Source organism: Dendropsophus ebraccatus, chromosome 13 (genome assembly GCF_027789765.1).
Source record: "Dendropsophus ebraccatus isolate aDenEbr1 chromosome 13, aDenEbr1.pat, whole genome shotgun sequence".
NCBI classification, from domain to species: Eukaryota; Metazoa; Chordata; class Amphibia; order Anura; family Hylidae; genus Dendropsophus; species Dendropsophus ebraccatus.
In genome coordinates this window covers 73,981,388-73,993,721 of record NC_091466.1, presented here as the reverse complement: position 1 = coordinate 73,993,721, position 12,334 = coordinate 73,981,388, and the positions used below count along the sequence as shown (strand labels likewise).

At 42.0% G+C, this 12,334-nt stretch overlaps 1 protein-coding gene across 5 annotated transcripts in view; it reads left to right on the top strand.

Annotated features, from left to right (window-relative positions):
• The window catches only part of TTBK2 (tau tubulin kinase 2), a 68,166-nt gene that overhangs the window by 1,323 nt on the left and 54,509 nt on the right, over positions 1-12,334 (top strand). For 4 of the 5 annotated variants that reach the window (XR_011359597.1, XM_069950926.1, XM_069950925.1 and 1 more), the window contains exon 2: positions 9,493-9,646. Coding sequence is in view for 4 of the 5 variants with exons in the window: in XM_069950926.1 (XP_069807027.1) it covers positions 9,578-9,646 (69 nt within the window). In the remaining variant the exon portion in view is untranslated. Of the gene's footprint in view, positions 1-334; positions 421-9,492; positions 9,647-12,334 lie in introns of those variants that run through there. The other variant, XM_069950927.1, reaches the window with a different exon arrangement.

The following is a 12,334-nucleotide window of genomic DNA, read 5'->3' as shown; positions in this document are numbered from 1 at the left end:
AGGAGAATCCCCCACGGTAAAGCAATTTTCAGTGACAGGCGTCTCCTCCTGTAATGACGGTTTTGATCCCATCTGATTTCTCTGTACGTCCTGCTATTGTGTCAGCCATGGAATCCTCTATGTAGCTGCTCCTGGGTGGATGGAGAAGGGGGGGTGGGGGGGTGGAGAAAGATCCTTATTTGTTTCTGACTTATTTGATCGGTCCGTCCAAATGTAGATAAATAGCCGGACGTAACCTTATAATAGAGGTGATGTGACCCCAGCCGAGCTTGGAGCGTTATATAGCGATAGTGGGGGGGGGGGGGGCTTTGGGCCTATAAAAGAAATGGCTGTAGATAAAGTTCTCTGGGTGCAGTTTTTGGCAGGACTGAGCTTAGTGGATTGGTGACACTGTTCAGCGTTGTCCTTTACTGTATTACGGTAACATTTTATTTTATATTGAGGCATTTATGTTCTATATATTAATTGTATTTTTCCTTTTTTTTTTATACTGTTGTGTATATATACATTCTGATAAATATTTTTTTTATTTGTAAATATATATATGACATAGTGTATGTATCTAAAAAATAAATGTGTGTGTATATATAGATTTTAGTGTGTAAGCGTGTGTAAATATATTAAATAAAATAAATATATATAAAAAAATAAAATAAATATATAGTGTGTATGTATGTATGTGTGTATATATAATCTCTTGTGTGTGTGTGTGTGTATATACACACAAACACATATACACACACATATATATATATATATATATATACACACAAACACGCAAACATTTATACATACACACACGTGTGTGTGTGTATATATATATATATATATATATATATATATATATATATATAATATTATAAACACAAACACCTATATATACATACACATACATACACACACACACCACCCTGGGTGTATGGATGCAGATCCTGCAGGCCGCTGAGCGGAGCTTTCCCTGTCTCCAGTGCAGCAGACTTTCCCAGCACATTAGATACCTATCCCCTCCTCATTGCAGAGTCCATTTAACCCCTTGATTCCCCTACATGCTCATAGAGGATGAAAATATCCGTTACTCATCTGGGGTCGTGGTCCAGGAAGGTTACGCCATGTGCAGCATTTAAAGGATGGCTCCATCCGAGCTCTGCGGCGGGGGATCAATATCGTATTGAGCTACTAATCTTCTGGGTGTGTGCCGGGGATGACAAGCCACTTTTACTACACATGCCTGGCTCTGTCTGCTCTTTCCTGTGCTTTTCTTTGTGCATCGCTTGATGTCTGTTTAGTCCCTTTTATTATGATCTTAGATATAGGGTGATACATGCATTTTTATTTCTATTTTTTGCAAACTGATTATAAAAGGGATGGGGAACCTTTGGCCCTCCAGCTGTTGCAAAACTACAATTCCCATCATGCCTGGGCAGCCAAAGCTCTAGCTTTGGCTGTCCAGGCATGATGGGAATTGTAGTTTTGCAACAGCTGAAGGGCCAAAGGTTCCCCATCCCTGAGTCCCAGAAAGATATGCATGGATATATATATATATATATATATATATATATATATATATATATATGTATATATGTATATGTTATAGAATAGAAAATGCCCTCAACGCTTTCTAGTTCCACATAGCAGTAATGGATGCCGGCAGGTTGGTGATGTTCAGAGATGTGAGTCAGATTTCTGCAAACGTTGGTGCACGTTGTGATTTTTCTTTCCCCCCCACAAGCCTGTGTATTATGTAATGCATCCAGTATATATCCACCCACATGGTAAATCTGTAGTATAGTAACAGTACTGAGTATTATTTATGGCATGGTTTTCCAGTAGGAGATGTGTGATTGTAGAACCTGTGCCCCTCCAGCTGTTGCAAAACTACAACTCCCAGCATGCACTGGAGCAGCCGGCTTTTCTGGCTCCCTGAGGCGAAGAATAAAATTGCTTCCCCATATGCAAAGGTTTGCATGCAGCAGATCTACAGCACAACACAGTACCAGCAAAGAGGTATATATATATATATATATATATATATATATATATATATATATATATATATATATATATATATATATATATTTTATATATATATATATATATATATATATATATATATATATATATTATATATATATTACACACACTCTGTATCAGTATACTTATACAGTGACATAATGCTACCACTTTGCATATTACTATTATATTGTTGCTCCTTTTACTTAAAGGGGTGCTCCTCCGGAAAAAAAAATCTTTCCTATCAACTTGGGTCAGAAAGCTCCGGAGATTTGGAATATACTTCTATTAAAAAAAAAAAAAAGTACTTATCAGTTTATTAGTACTTATCAGCTGCTGTATGTCCTGAAGTGTAGTGGTGTAGTGGTGTATTCTCTCCAGTCTGACAGTGCTTTCTGCTGCCCCCTCTGTCCATGTCAGGAACTGTCCAGAGCAGCAGCAAATCCCCATAGAAAACCTCTCCTGCTGTGGACAGTTCCTGACATGGACAGAGGTGGCAGCAGAGAGCACTGTGTCAGACTGGAGAGAATACACCACTTCCTGCAGGACATACAGCAGCTGATGAATACTGAAAGACTTGCGTTTTTTACCAGAAGTAATGTACAAATTTCTAGCACTTTCTGGAACCAGTTGATTTAAAAGGACTCGCTGGACTACCCCTTTAAAGGAGTATTTTTCTCAGCATATTTCCTATCCATAGAGTAGGCAATAACAAGCTGATTACTGGGGGTCAGACTGCTGGGACCCCCACTGATCCTGAAAACAGTTGTCTCCGCTATGTGTTGTCTGTGTGGCAACCTTGGCCTGCACTCTGTTCCGTCTCTATAGGGCCACCGAACATTTTAGCGCTGATCTGTGGATAGAGAATAACAATACTCTCTGTACAGAAACCAACATTATATTAAGGCCAAATAATACCGCCACACCATGATTGCATAATGCTACCGAATAGTGACTATAAATGATCATCATACTCTTATTGTACAAAACCAGGTATTGTTCGGGCAGTATTACTGATAATAAGAAATAACCGAATATTACAAAGTGTCAACTAATACCACCACATCCTAACCCATGTAATACCTCTACCTGGTGGTTTAATAATACCCTCATATTGTTAGTGAATAAAAACCAGTATATACACAGACATTACCCCTATACATTGTAATTACAGTACAGTAGCGTCTGCTCTAAACCAAGTCGTCCTCTTATTTTTTTCTTCTCCATCCACCTTTTGTCTACCACAATGTAATAATGTCCCCTTAGTGGGTAGGTGCCCCTCTTGTAGTTGTCCCCCGTTAGGTAGATGTTTGCCTCCTAGTGAGCAGTTGTGTGCCGTTAGGTAGATAGGTCCCCTTACTGCTTTCTGCACAGTTTGTGTCGATAGGGTCTCTCTATCACAGTGTATTGTGTCGAACAGATTGCTTCCTAACACCAGGCCTCAGATACAATTAGATTTAGACTCCACTATTACCTTTACCCTATATAAAGGGCCTTTTACGCAGGCCGATTATCAGCTCCTGTAAAAGTGACGGTGATCAGCCGAGGAGCAAGAAGGAGCCTGATCTTTGGCAGATCGCATCTTTTCAGCCTGTAAAGTGAGACTGCCCCCCCCCTCTTACCCTATGTGCTGTTCTCCGCACCATCTACAACCTTGGATGCTGTATATTGATACATACCTGTACTCGTCTGTGTCTTCTTTTTGTTTCGAAATCGCTTAATTTCATTGGTGGACTGTGTCACCTGGGCGGGGCTTTATGACACTTGGGTCATCTTCCCAGCAGGAAGATGGGGCCCAACTGCCATTAGGCCCCGCCTAGGTGACACTGTCAACCAATAAAATAAAGTGAGAGCAAGGGGGGTGACAGTATTGCTTTAAAATTTATTGGTCTTGGCTGGACATCTTCCTGTGTAAGCAGGATATAGGCGGCCGATAGCAAAGGAAAACTGAGCACATGGATTTGCATATATATTCATGCCACCAGGTCGCACAAGCAATGCATACATACCTAGTGCACTGCTGTGGGATCTGGCATCCAGCTCTCCTGTTCAGCTTCAGTCACCATTGTATTTTTAAGCAGCCGCCTCCTTCAGTATCGTTGGCAGCCAGAGGAGCCGACAGTCTAAAAATACAGTAGTCTGAGACAGTGCAGAAGGTAAGTATGCACTGCCTTTGTGATCTGGAAACTGGCAGTAAGGATATATGCATATCTATGCTGTTAGTTTCCATGGCCACACAAACGATACAACGATCGTTTGTGCAGCCCATTGTGCAGTTCAAAGTCGTGTAAAAGGACCCTAAGTGTATGCCCGCTGTTGTCATCCTATCAGTGTCTATGGTATAAGGGGAGAAGCAAACGTGTCTGTGAGGTTTGGGTAATGGATAACCTATTGGACATATTAGTTCATATAGAGGTAGAGTGCCTTTCTATACTATTCCCTCCCCCCCTTGGTGGTTGTCTTTCTGCTTGTGTTGTCTTACAACTTGGAATTAAATTGTCCCGGTCAGTCCTGTGTGAATCATCTTCTGTCCCAGTGACAACCTGTCCAGGCCGGTGCACGTTCACCAGCACTTTGTCACTTTGGTTTTGTTATGTTAACCCTTCAGAGTGGTGATGTTAGTGCTCTCACTGCTGTTAATAAGTCTGTGAGAGTCCCGTCCATGATGTACGGCTATTTCTCATTCTCTACATGTCAGGATCAGAGCTCGGCCGTTCTTCTGTAGAAAAAGCAGGTACTTCCTTTACCCTACAGCACGACACCTACTCCTCTCTGCTATGGCATGAAATAATACCAGTGAAAGTCCAGCGGGCTGAACAGACTGCTGTAATGATTGATAGAAAATTACTATAGATGGCGTGTGGGGAGAACGGGTTACTTTACAAGCTGCTCTACAATCAGGAAGGAAAGAAACAGAAGCACCATATGCATCAGGGCTACTGAGTCAGGGTGATTACATTTAGGAGGCAGCACTGTGTACGTACAGTAGATGGTACACTGGTGATTACATAAGGGACAACTACCAGAACTTTATGGTTGGTCAGAGATAAAAAGGAAGTTTAGACACCTACCTTTTAGGCACAGTGTGGACCTTCTAGAGGGGGCAGTTAGCACACAGTTTGCAGGTATACTCATCTGTTCCTCACTGCACTAGCTAAGGAGAAGTCTGGAGAAAACTTTTATTAAAGTATTGTATTGCCCCACAAAAGTTATACAAATCCCCAATGTACACTTATTATGGGAAATGCTTATAAAGTGCTTTTTCCCTGCACTTACTACTGCATCAAGGCTTCACTTCCTGGATAACATGGTGATGTCACTTCCTGGATAAACATGGTGATGTCACTTCCTGGATAAACATGGTGATGTCACTTCCTGGATAAACATGGTGATGTCACTTCCTGGATAAACATGGTGATGTCACGACCCGACTCCCACAGCTGTGTGGGCTTTGGCTGCTGGAGAGGATGATGGCAGAGGGATGGTCAGTGTCCCTCCAGTGTCCTGTGTCCCTCAGTGTCCCCCTGCCATCATCCTCTCCAGCAACCACAGCCTGCACAGCTCTGGGAGTCGGGTTGTGACATCACCATGTTTATCCAGGAAGTGACATCACCATGTGTATCCAGGAAGTGACATCACCATGTGTATCCAGGAAGTGACATCACCATGTTTATCCAGGAAGTGACATCACCATGTTTATCCAGGAAGTAAAGCCTTGATGCAGTAGTAAGTGTAGGGCAAAAAAGAACTTTATAAGCATATCCCATAATAAGTGTATATTCTATAACTTTTGGGGGGGCAATACAATACTTTAATAAAAAAAAAAATTGCCGGACTTCTCCTTTAGCTGCCACATAGAGCCAAGAGGTGGTGTCACAAAGAAAACTAGTCTATAGCCATGCATTATGTTAAATGTAACATATCTTTACGTTACAGCCATTTCTTAAAATGTATAATTTGAGACACACTCCCTAACCCCCCATGCGCTGTTTGTTTGATAACCTGTTAGCCTTGGTTACGGCCCACAAGACAGCCACTCTCTTCGGTCACTCATACTCACATGTTCAGTCACAGTCACATGATCCGTCCCATTAGTACTGGCAGTTGGTTTTCACTTCACTTCACATGCAAGTGAGGGGGATTGTGGGAGAATGTCTGCACTGTTGCATAGCAACAGCCGGGTCAAAGTTTAGAGAGAAAACCAGGAAATGATCAGATACATAGAGAAGAAAAATGCTACAGGGGAGTAATGTACTTAAAGGGGTATTCTGCAGGCATGGAATGAATTGTTAGTCTCACCATGGGCAGCAAATTGCGAAAAGTTATGTTTGAGTGGAATACCCCTTTAACTAGAATCAGCATATTTGTTCTCCTTTACCTGATTGTTGTCCACATCTGATTACACCTTAGTTTCGTGCTGCCCCTTTAAGGGGGAAATGTAAAGTTAGAGCTTTGCTAAAGCCAGATGTTGCTCTGGAGGAAACAAGATTTTTTTAATATTTATTTAATATGACTGCAATGCAGTTTTTCCATAAACAGGCCATTTTGCTGACATGTGATGTACCTCCACAATAGGGCCAAGCTGTGTAATTTTCGGAGCGTTATTAGTTTATTTTTGATGATTTTACATTTTCACCAGTCCCATTACATTACTGGTCGGTAAGCCCTAGTTATAAACCTGTTCTCTCTCTCTCGAGTTCCGGCAGATTCTAGGTTTTCCGGCACTCCCTCCCATTTACCTTTCACCATAACTGCATGTTGTACCCAAATAATGATTCTGTAATGAAACGTTAATTCTCTGAATATCACAGTTGATTACAGTAATTATTTGGCGGTGTCCTCCACATAACTGCAGCGCTTGTTGCTAGGCAATGACCGGAACGTGTAAGTACTACAGCGAGTATTTAAAACCATCATTAGGGAGTCCTCCCGACACGGTAGAAGTTATGTTAGAGAGACGTTCCCCTAAAAGGTCTATTTTGATGGGACCTACCTGTACGGATTGAAGTTGTTGCTGTATACTGATTATACTGTAGCTCTGTAGATATATAACAATAGGTACACTAGTATTTACAAAAGGGACAGCTGCCCTGTGCTTTAGGGAAGCTAGAGGTGTAAGGGAAGCTTTAATTTACCTTTAAGTGACTAGACCGGCATCAGCATGGGGATGTCAGTGCCACGGTCCTCTTTTTGATGCCCAGCCCAGTTCCCCTGCAAGGTGCCGGTGTATTCCCGGGCCTCGGCCTCCGCTCTATGATGCAGCACTGAACCCCTCCCCTCTATGATGCGGCACTAGGCCTCTGCTCGGTAATAGACCGACACCATGCACGGGAATCGGGACGCGTTTCAAAAAAAGGACCGCAGCACGGGCATTCCTGCGCCGAAGCTGGTCTATTCATGGTAAAAACAGAAAAGTGATGTACCACTGGTACATTTACTTTAAGCAACAGTGTGAATCAGGTTCTCTCCAACTCATCTGTACATAACACATGCTAAGCCCCACCCCCCATTTCATGTACTTTGTCCTGATCTAGCTGTTGTTAGAGACAGATTTTCCCTGACAACAGGCAATGGACAGCAGACGGCAGGATAAGGAGACCTTTAGTAACCTAGACTTAAACGCTTTTTTTTCTGGAAGATTTTCAAATATGTTACAAATCACATAAGCCATCACATGGATGGACGTTGTTTGACCAGTTAAGTTTATTATATTCGCTTATACTTTTGATCTGTTCAGTTTGTCTAGTGCAGAGCCTTTTTAATGTCTTGATCCTGTATTATATTGTTATGAGTGTGGCCTGAGGAGGGTGTGAGCCCTCTGAAGTGTCATTGTTACCACCTTTAGCTGGTCAGTTCTTTACCGTATGAATATTCCAGTTGTATACGTAAGCAAACCGTCATGCCTGCCATTTGATTTTGACCTTGAGAGTCAGCCCAGTGTATGTCAGCAGCCGCTCAGCACGGTGAAGTCACCGGCATCGCTGATCCCCAGAGAAGCTGAATTCTGTGGAATAGACTCCGATTACATTGTCCGTTATGATTTCTGGTGGGGAAATCCGATACCGAGATCCAGAAAGCGTCTCATGAAAGGTCAATGAATTAAAAATGACAAATGTCATCTGCAGAGAACATGTTCCTCTTTATCCTGCCTCCCTGACGATTTCCAGCGATAACGTTTTTCGTTGGTGCGATGGAAAAAAAGCTTGGATGGTGTGTGTATATATATATATATATATATATATATATATCTATCTATCTCTATCTCCTGGCACTGTTCAGTCCAGAACCTGGGTGGGAAAAGTCTGCACTTAAGCGGTCTGACCCTATCAGCTCTCTGAAGGATCAGGTTACATACTGCCCACATAATTCTATGAAGGGGAGAGTCACCTAAAAAGCCAAACCAGAATCTCATCTGTAGAGAGCGGGTTCTTGTCCCAGCACAGAGCAGATTAGTAGAGATGACCGCAATTCGATTAAAGTCGAGTCCGATCATTCGAAAATTGATATAGGTGGCTGAAAAAGTTGGATGCAGCCCTAGGGGAGCCTGGGAAACATGGATACAGCCTATGGCCTTTATGTTTTCCCGGACTCCCTAGAGCTGCATCCAACTTCTTCAGCTAACTACAATCAAAACACCTGGTGACAGAGATTAATCATTTGCTTATATTTAAAAAAAAAATCTCTTGCCTTCCAGTACTTATCAGCTGCTGTATGTCCTGCAGGAAGTGGTAGATTCTCTCCAGTCTGACACAGTGCTCTCTGCTGCCACCTCTGTCCATGTCAGGGACTGTCCAGAGCAGCAGCAAATCCCCAGAGAAAACCTCTCCTGCTCTGGACAGTCCCTGACATGGACAGAGGTGGCAGCAGAGAGCACTGTGTCAGACTGGACAGAATACACCACTTCCTGCAGGACATAGAGCAGAAAATCCCCATAGAAAACCTCTCCTGCTCCAAACGAAATAACATTAGTGTTGGTGCACATTGGACCCTTAGTCATTCGTGTGACCCTTTAACGTCATCATTGTTTGGCCTCTTTAAAAAGGATGATGTATGACCAATAACAATGATTTAAAGGGGTTATCCAGGTGTCGGAAATAATGGCTGCTTTCTTCCAGAAACAGCAGCTCTCCTGTCCTCAGTTTGGGTGTGGGGGCTTTAAAGCTCAGTTCCATTAAAGTGAATGGAGCTAAGTTGTAATACCACACACAACCTGACTACAGGGGTGGCGCTCTTTTTTTTTTTTTTTTTTTTGCAAGAAAGTAGCTGTGCTTTTTTCTGATTTTCTTATTCATCAGCTGATCACTGGGCTTGTTATGAGAGAGAGGTGTCCCTGCAAGCTCTTCTTGTAATATGTACAGTGTCACTGGCTATTATATGTCTTGTAGAAGTAAACCTGTGCAGATGCTTTTAGTCTTGTAATGAGCCCCAGGTGGTTGTAGACGGATCATCACTAATGAAGGATATTTACCCTCTTCTTTGTAGCCACTGAGTAAATGGAAGTCCCCCTTGGGAGCCCGATGATCTCCGGTGACGCGAGTTCTGCTTAGCGGCTCCAGCAGCGACTGCAATGAGTGGGGGAGCCGAGCAGCCGGATATCCTCAGCGTGGGAGTCCTGGTGAAGGAGAGATGGAAAGTGGTGAGTCTATTGCTGCCCCTATATCTGTGACACCAATATTCCACATACACATACACCATAGTCTTAGAGGGGGAAGGGTATTTCTTGTAGGACCTTCCAGTAAGAAGAGAGTTTAATCCCATTTCTTTTTCTTTTGCTCCCACTTTGATATCTGAGACAAAGAGTAATCAGATTTGTAAGGTTTTTGAGGAATTTAGACAAAGCACGGCTACTTTCTTGAAAAAACAGCGCCCCCGTGTCCTCAGGTTGTGTGTGGTATTACAATTAAGCTCCATTCACTTCAATGGAACGGAACTGTAAAACCCAACTGGAGACAAGAGCCGTGCTGTTTCTGGAAGAAAGTGGCCATGTTTTTCTGACACTGGATAACCCCTTAAAATAGGCATTTTCTTTATGTGTTGAATCTCATACAGTTTATATGTAAGATGAGGGGGAGATGTCGTACCCCCTCCCCCTCCTTTGTTAGCTGAGATGACGCAGTTGTCATAGTTGGTAGCAGCTGCAGTAGGATCATCGCTATGTCGTATGCACATGGATTTCATGGTGATTAACCATGCTGGGGAACCTTCCCCCTCCAGCTGTTGCAAAACTACAATTCCCATCATGCCCGGGCGGCCAAAGCTAAAGCTCTCCAGGCATGATGGGTATTGTAGTTTTGCAACAGCTGAAGGGGTAAAGATTCCCTATCCCTGCCTTAAAGGGATACTCAGGCAAAAATCTTTTTCATTCATATCAACTGGTTCCAGAAAGTTATATAGATTTGTCATTTACTTCTATTTAAAAATCTCCAATCTTCCAGTACTTATCAGCTGCTGTATGTCCTGCAGGAAGTGGTTTATACTTTGCAGTCTGACACAGTGCTCTCCGCTGCCACCTCTGTCCATATCAGGAACTGTCCAGAGCAGGAGAGGTTTTCTGTTTCAATATATTTTATTGAATTTTTGTCAATAATTTTTTTTTTTTTTTTTGCAAACAAAAGTATAACAAGAGTACATCGAAAGTACAACAGATAAAACGGTTTTCACAAATGGAATAAGAAATATAGCTAAGGTAAAGTTAACAATAACGTAACATGTATAAGATAGCATGGCAGGAGAGGTTTTCTATGGGGATTTGCTGCTGCTCTGGACAGTTCCTGACATTGACAGAGGGGGCAGCAGAGAGCACTGTGTTACACTGGAGAGAATACACCACTTCCTGCAGGACATACAGCAGCTGATAAGTACTGGAAGACTAGAGATTTTTAAATAGAATTAAATTACAAATCTATATAACTTTCTGAATCCAGTTGGTTTGAAAGAGATTTTCGTTGGAGTACCCCTTTTAGTGTTCTTATTTGTCATTGAAGGTAATAGCTGTCCTATATATGGGGGGGGGCTCTGCCTTGTGTCTCAGTTTTCCCATTTGCATGATCAAGAAAAACATTGTTTGACCTACTGTATATCTATCATCACCTGCTTCTCCACCGGCTGCTACGTATGGACAGAGAAGCTGTCCGGCCGCCTCCTAGACAGCTGTCAGTCCCCACCCCCACCCCCTGCTGCAAATGGAATTGTTTTTTTTTTTTTATTTTGTATATTTTATTAATTTTATCTGCTGCCTATGGCTTCACAGAAGGTGAAGACTTCCATTTTCTGAATGTCATAGATTGTGGACGGGCGGAGGTCAGTTTTGTGCACTTAAAGGGGGTGTTCCCACCTAATAAATATTTATTATTTTTCAGATAATACAAATGTAGGCAATTCTGCAAATGCTTTTCATTAGCAAAATTGCTTACTTCTGCATTCTGGGCCCTATCCTCTTACCCTATAGCTGACAGCTTGTTGCCTAGGTTACCGACCACCACTCTGCTCTGTGAGCGCTGGCCAGACAGCGACGTCACTCGGTGGCCGGGATCCTCCGTAGCTGATAGGAATATTTTGTAACCTGCAAGAGTTAACCGAGGGATTAGGCAATCCCAGACATCTGTACATTACATGGTTGGCAAATTGATTTCAGCGGATGCCACGCTGTGCCACCCCATGCCTCCGCAGGGCGTATATATGAGATTACCTGACGCTACCCCTGTCAGTGATGTGCTGTCTGTTGGAGGGAACCTTTACAAACTGAAAAGGACCAATCTGGATAAGGTTGCTGTCACAAACTGCATCATTTGGGAAAATTCTACTTTTTTTAATACAAGTTTTTTTTTTTGTTTTTTTTTTTAAAGTTCTGTACCAGAATTTACTTTTGTTTCACTACTTTGCACCCAAAAAATCGTTGGATTAAAAAACAATCAAAAAGTCTAGTAAACCCCACAAATGTGACCAAATACAGCAGTACGAAATAAATATTTATCAATAATAATAATAATAATAGTCATTCTCCAAATTTGAGAATTTGAGAATTTTTTTGAGTGAAAATGGAAGAAAAATTTTTAACTGTAATATGGAATTAGGAAATTCAGCTGCTGTTGCAAACATTTTACCCGTACACGGCTCAATTGATGGAAAAATAACAATGTATGGCCCTTAAAGTGTCCCTGTCGTTATAACTTACAAAATCTAAATCAGCAGTACATGTGAAATGAAGTAAGTTTGCAGTTTACATTCATTATTATTTTTTTTTTTTTTTTTTCAAACACTGCTCTTCCTGTTTTCTGACACTTTTTTTCTTAAAGAGTCAGAAAACAGGAAGTCTTGTGTATCC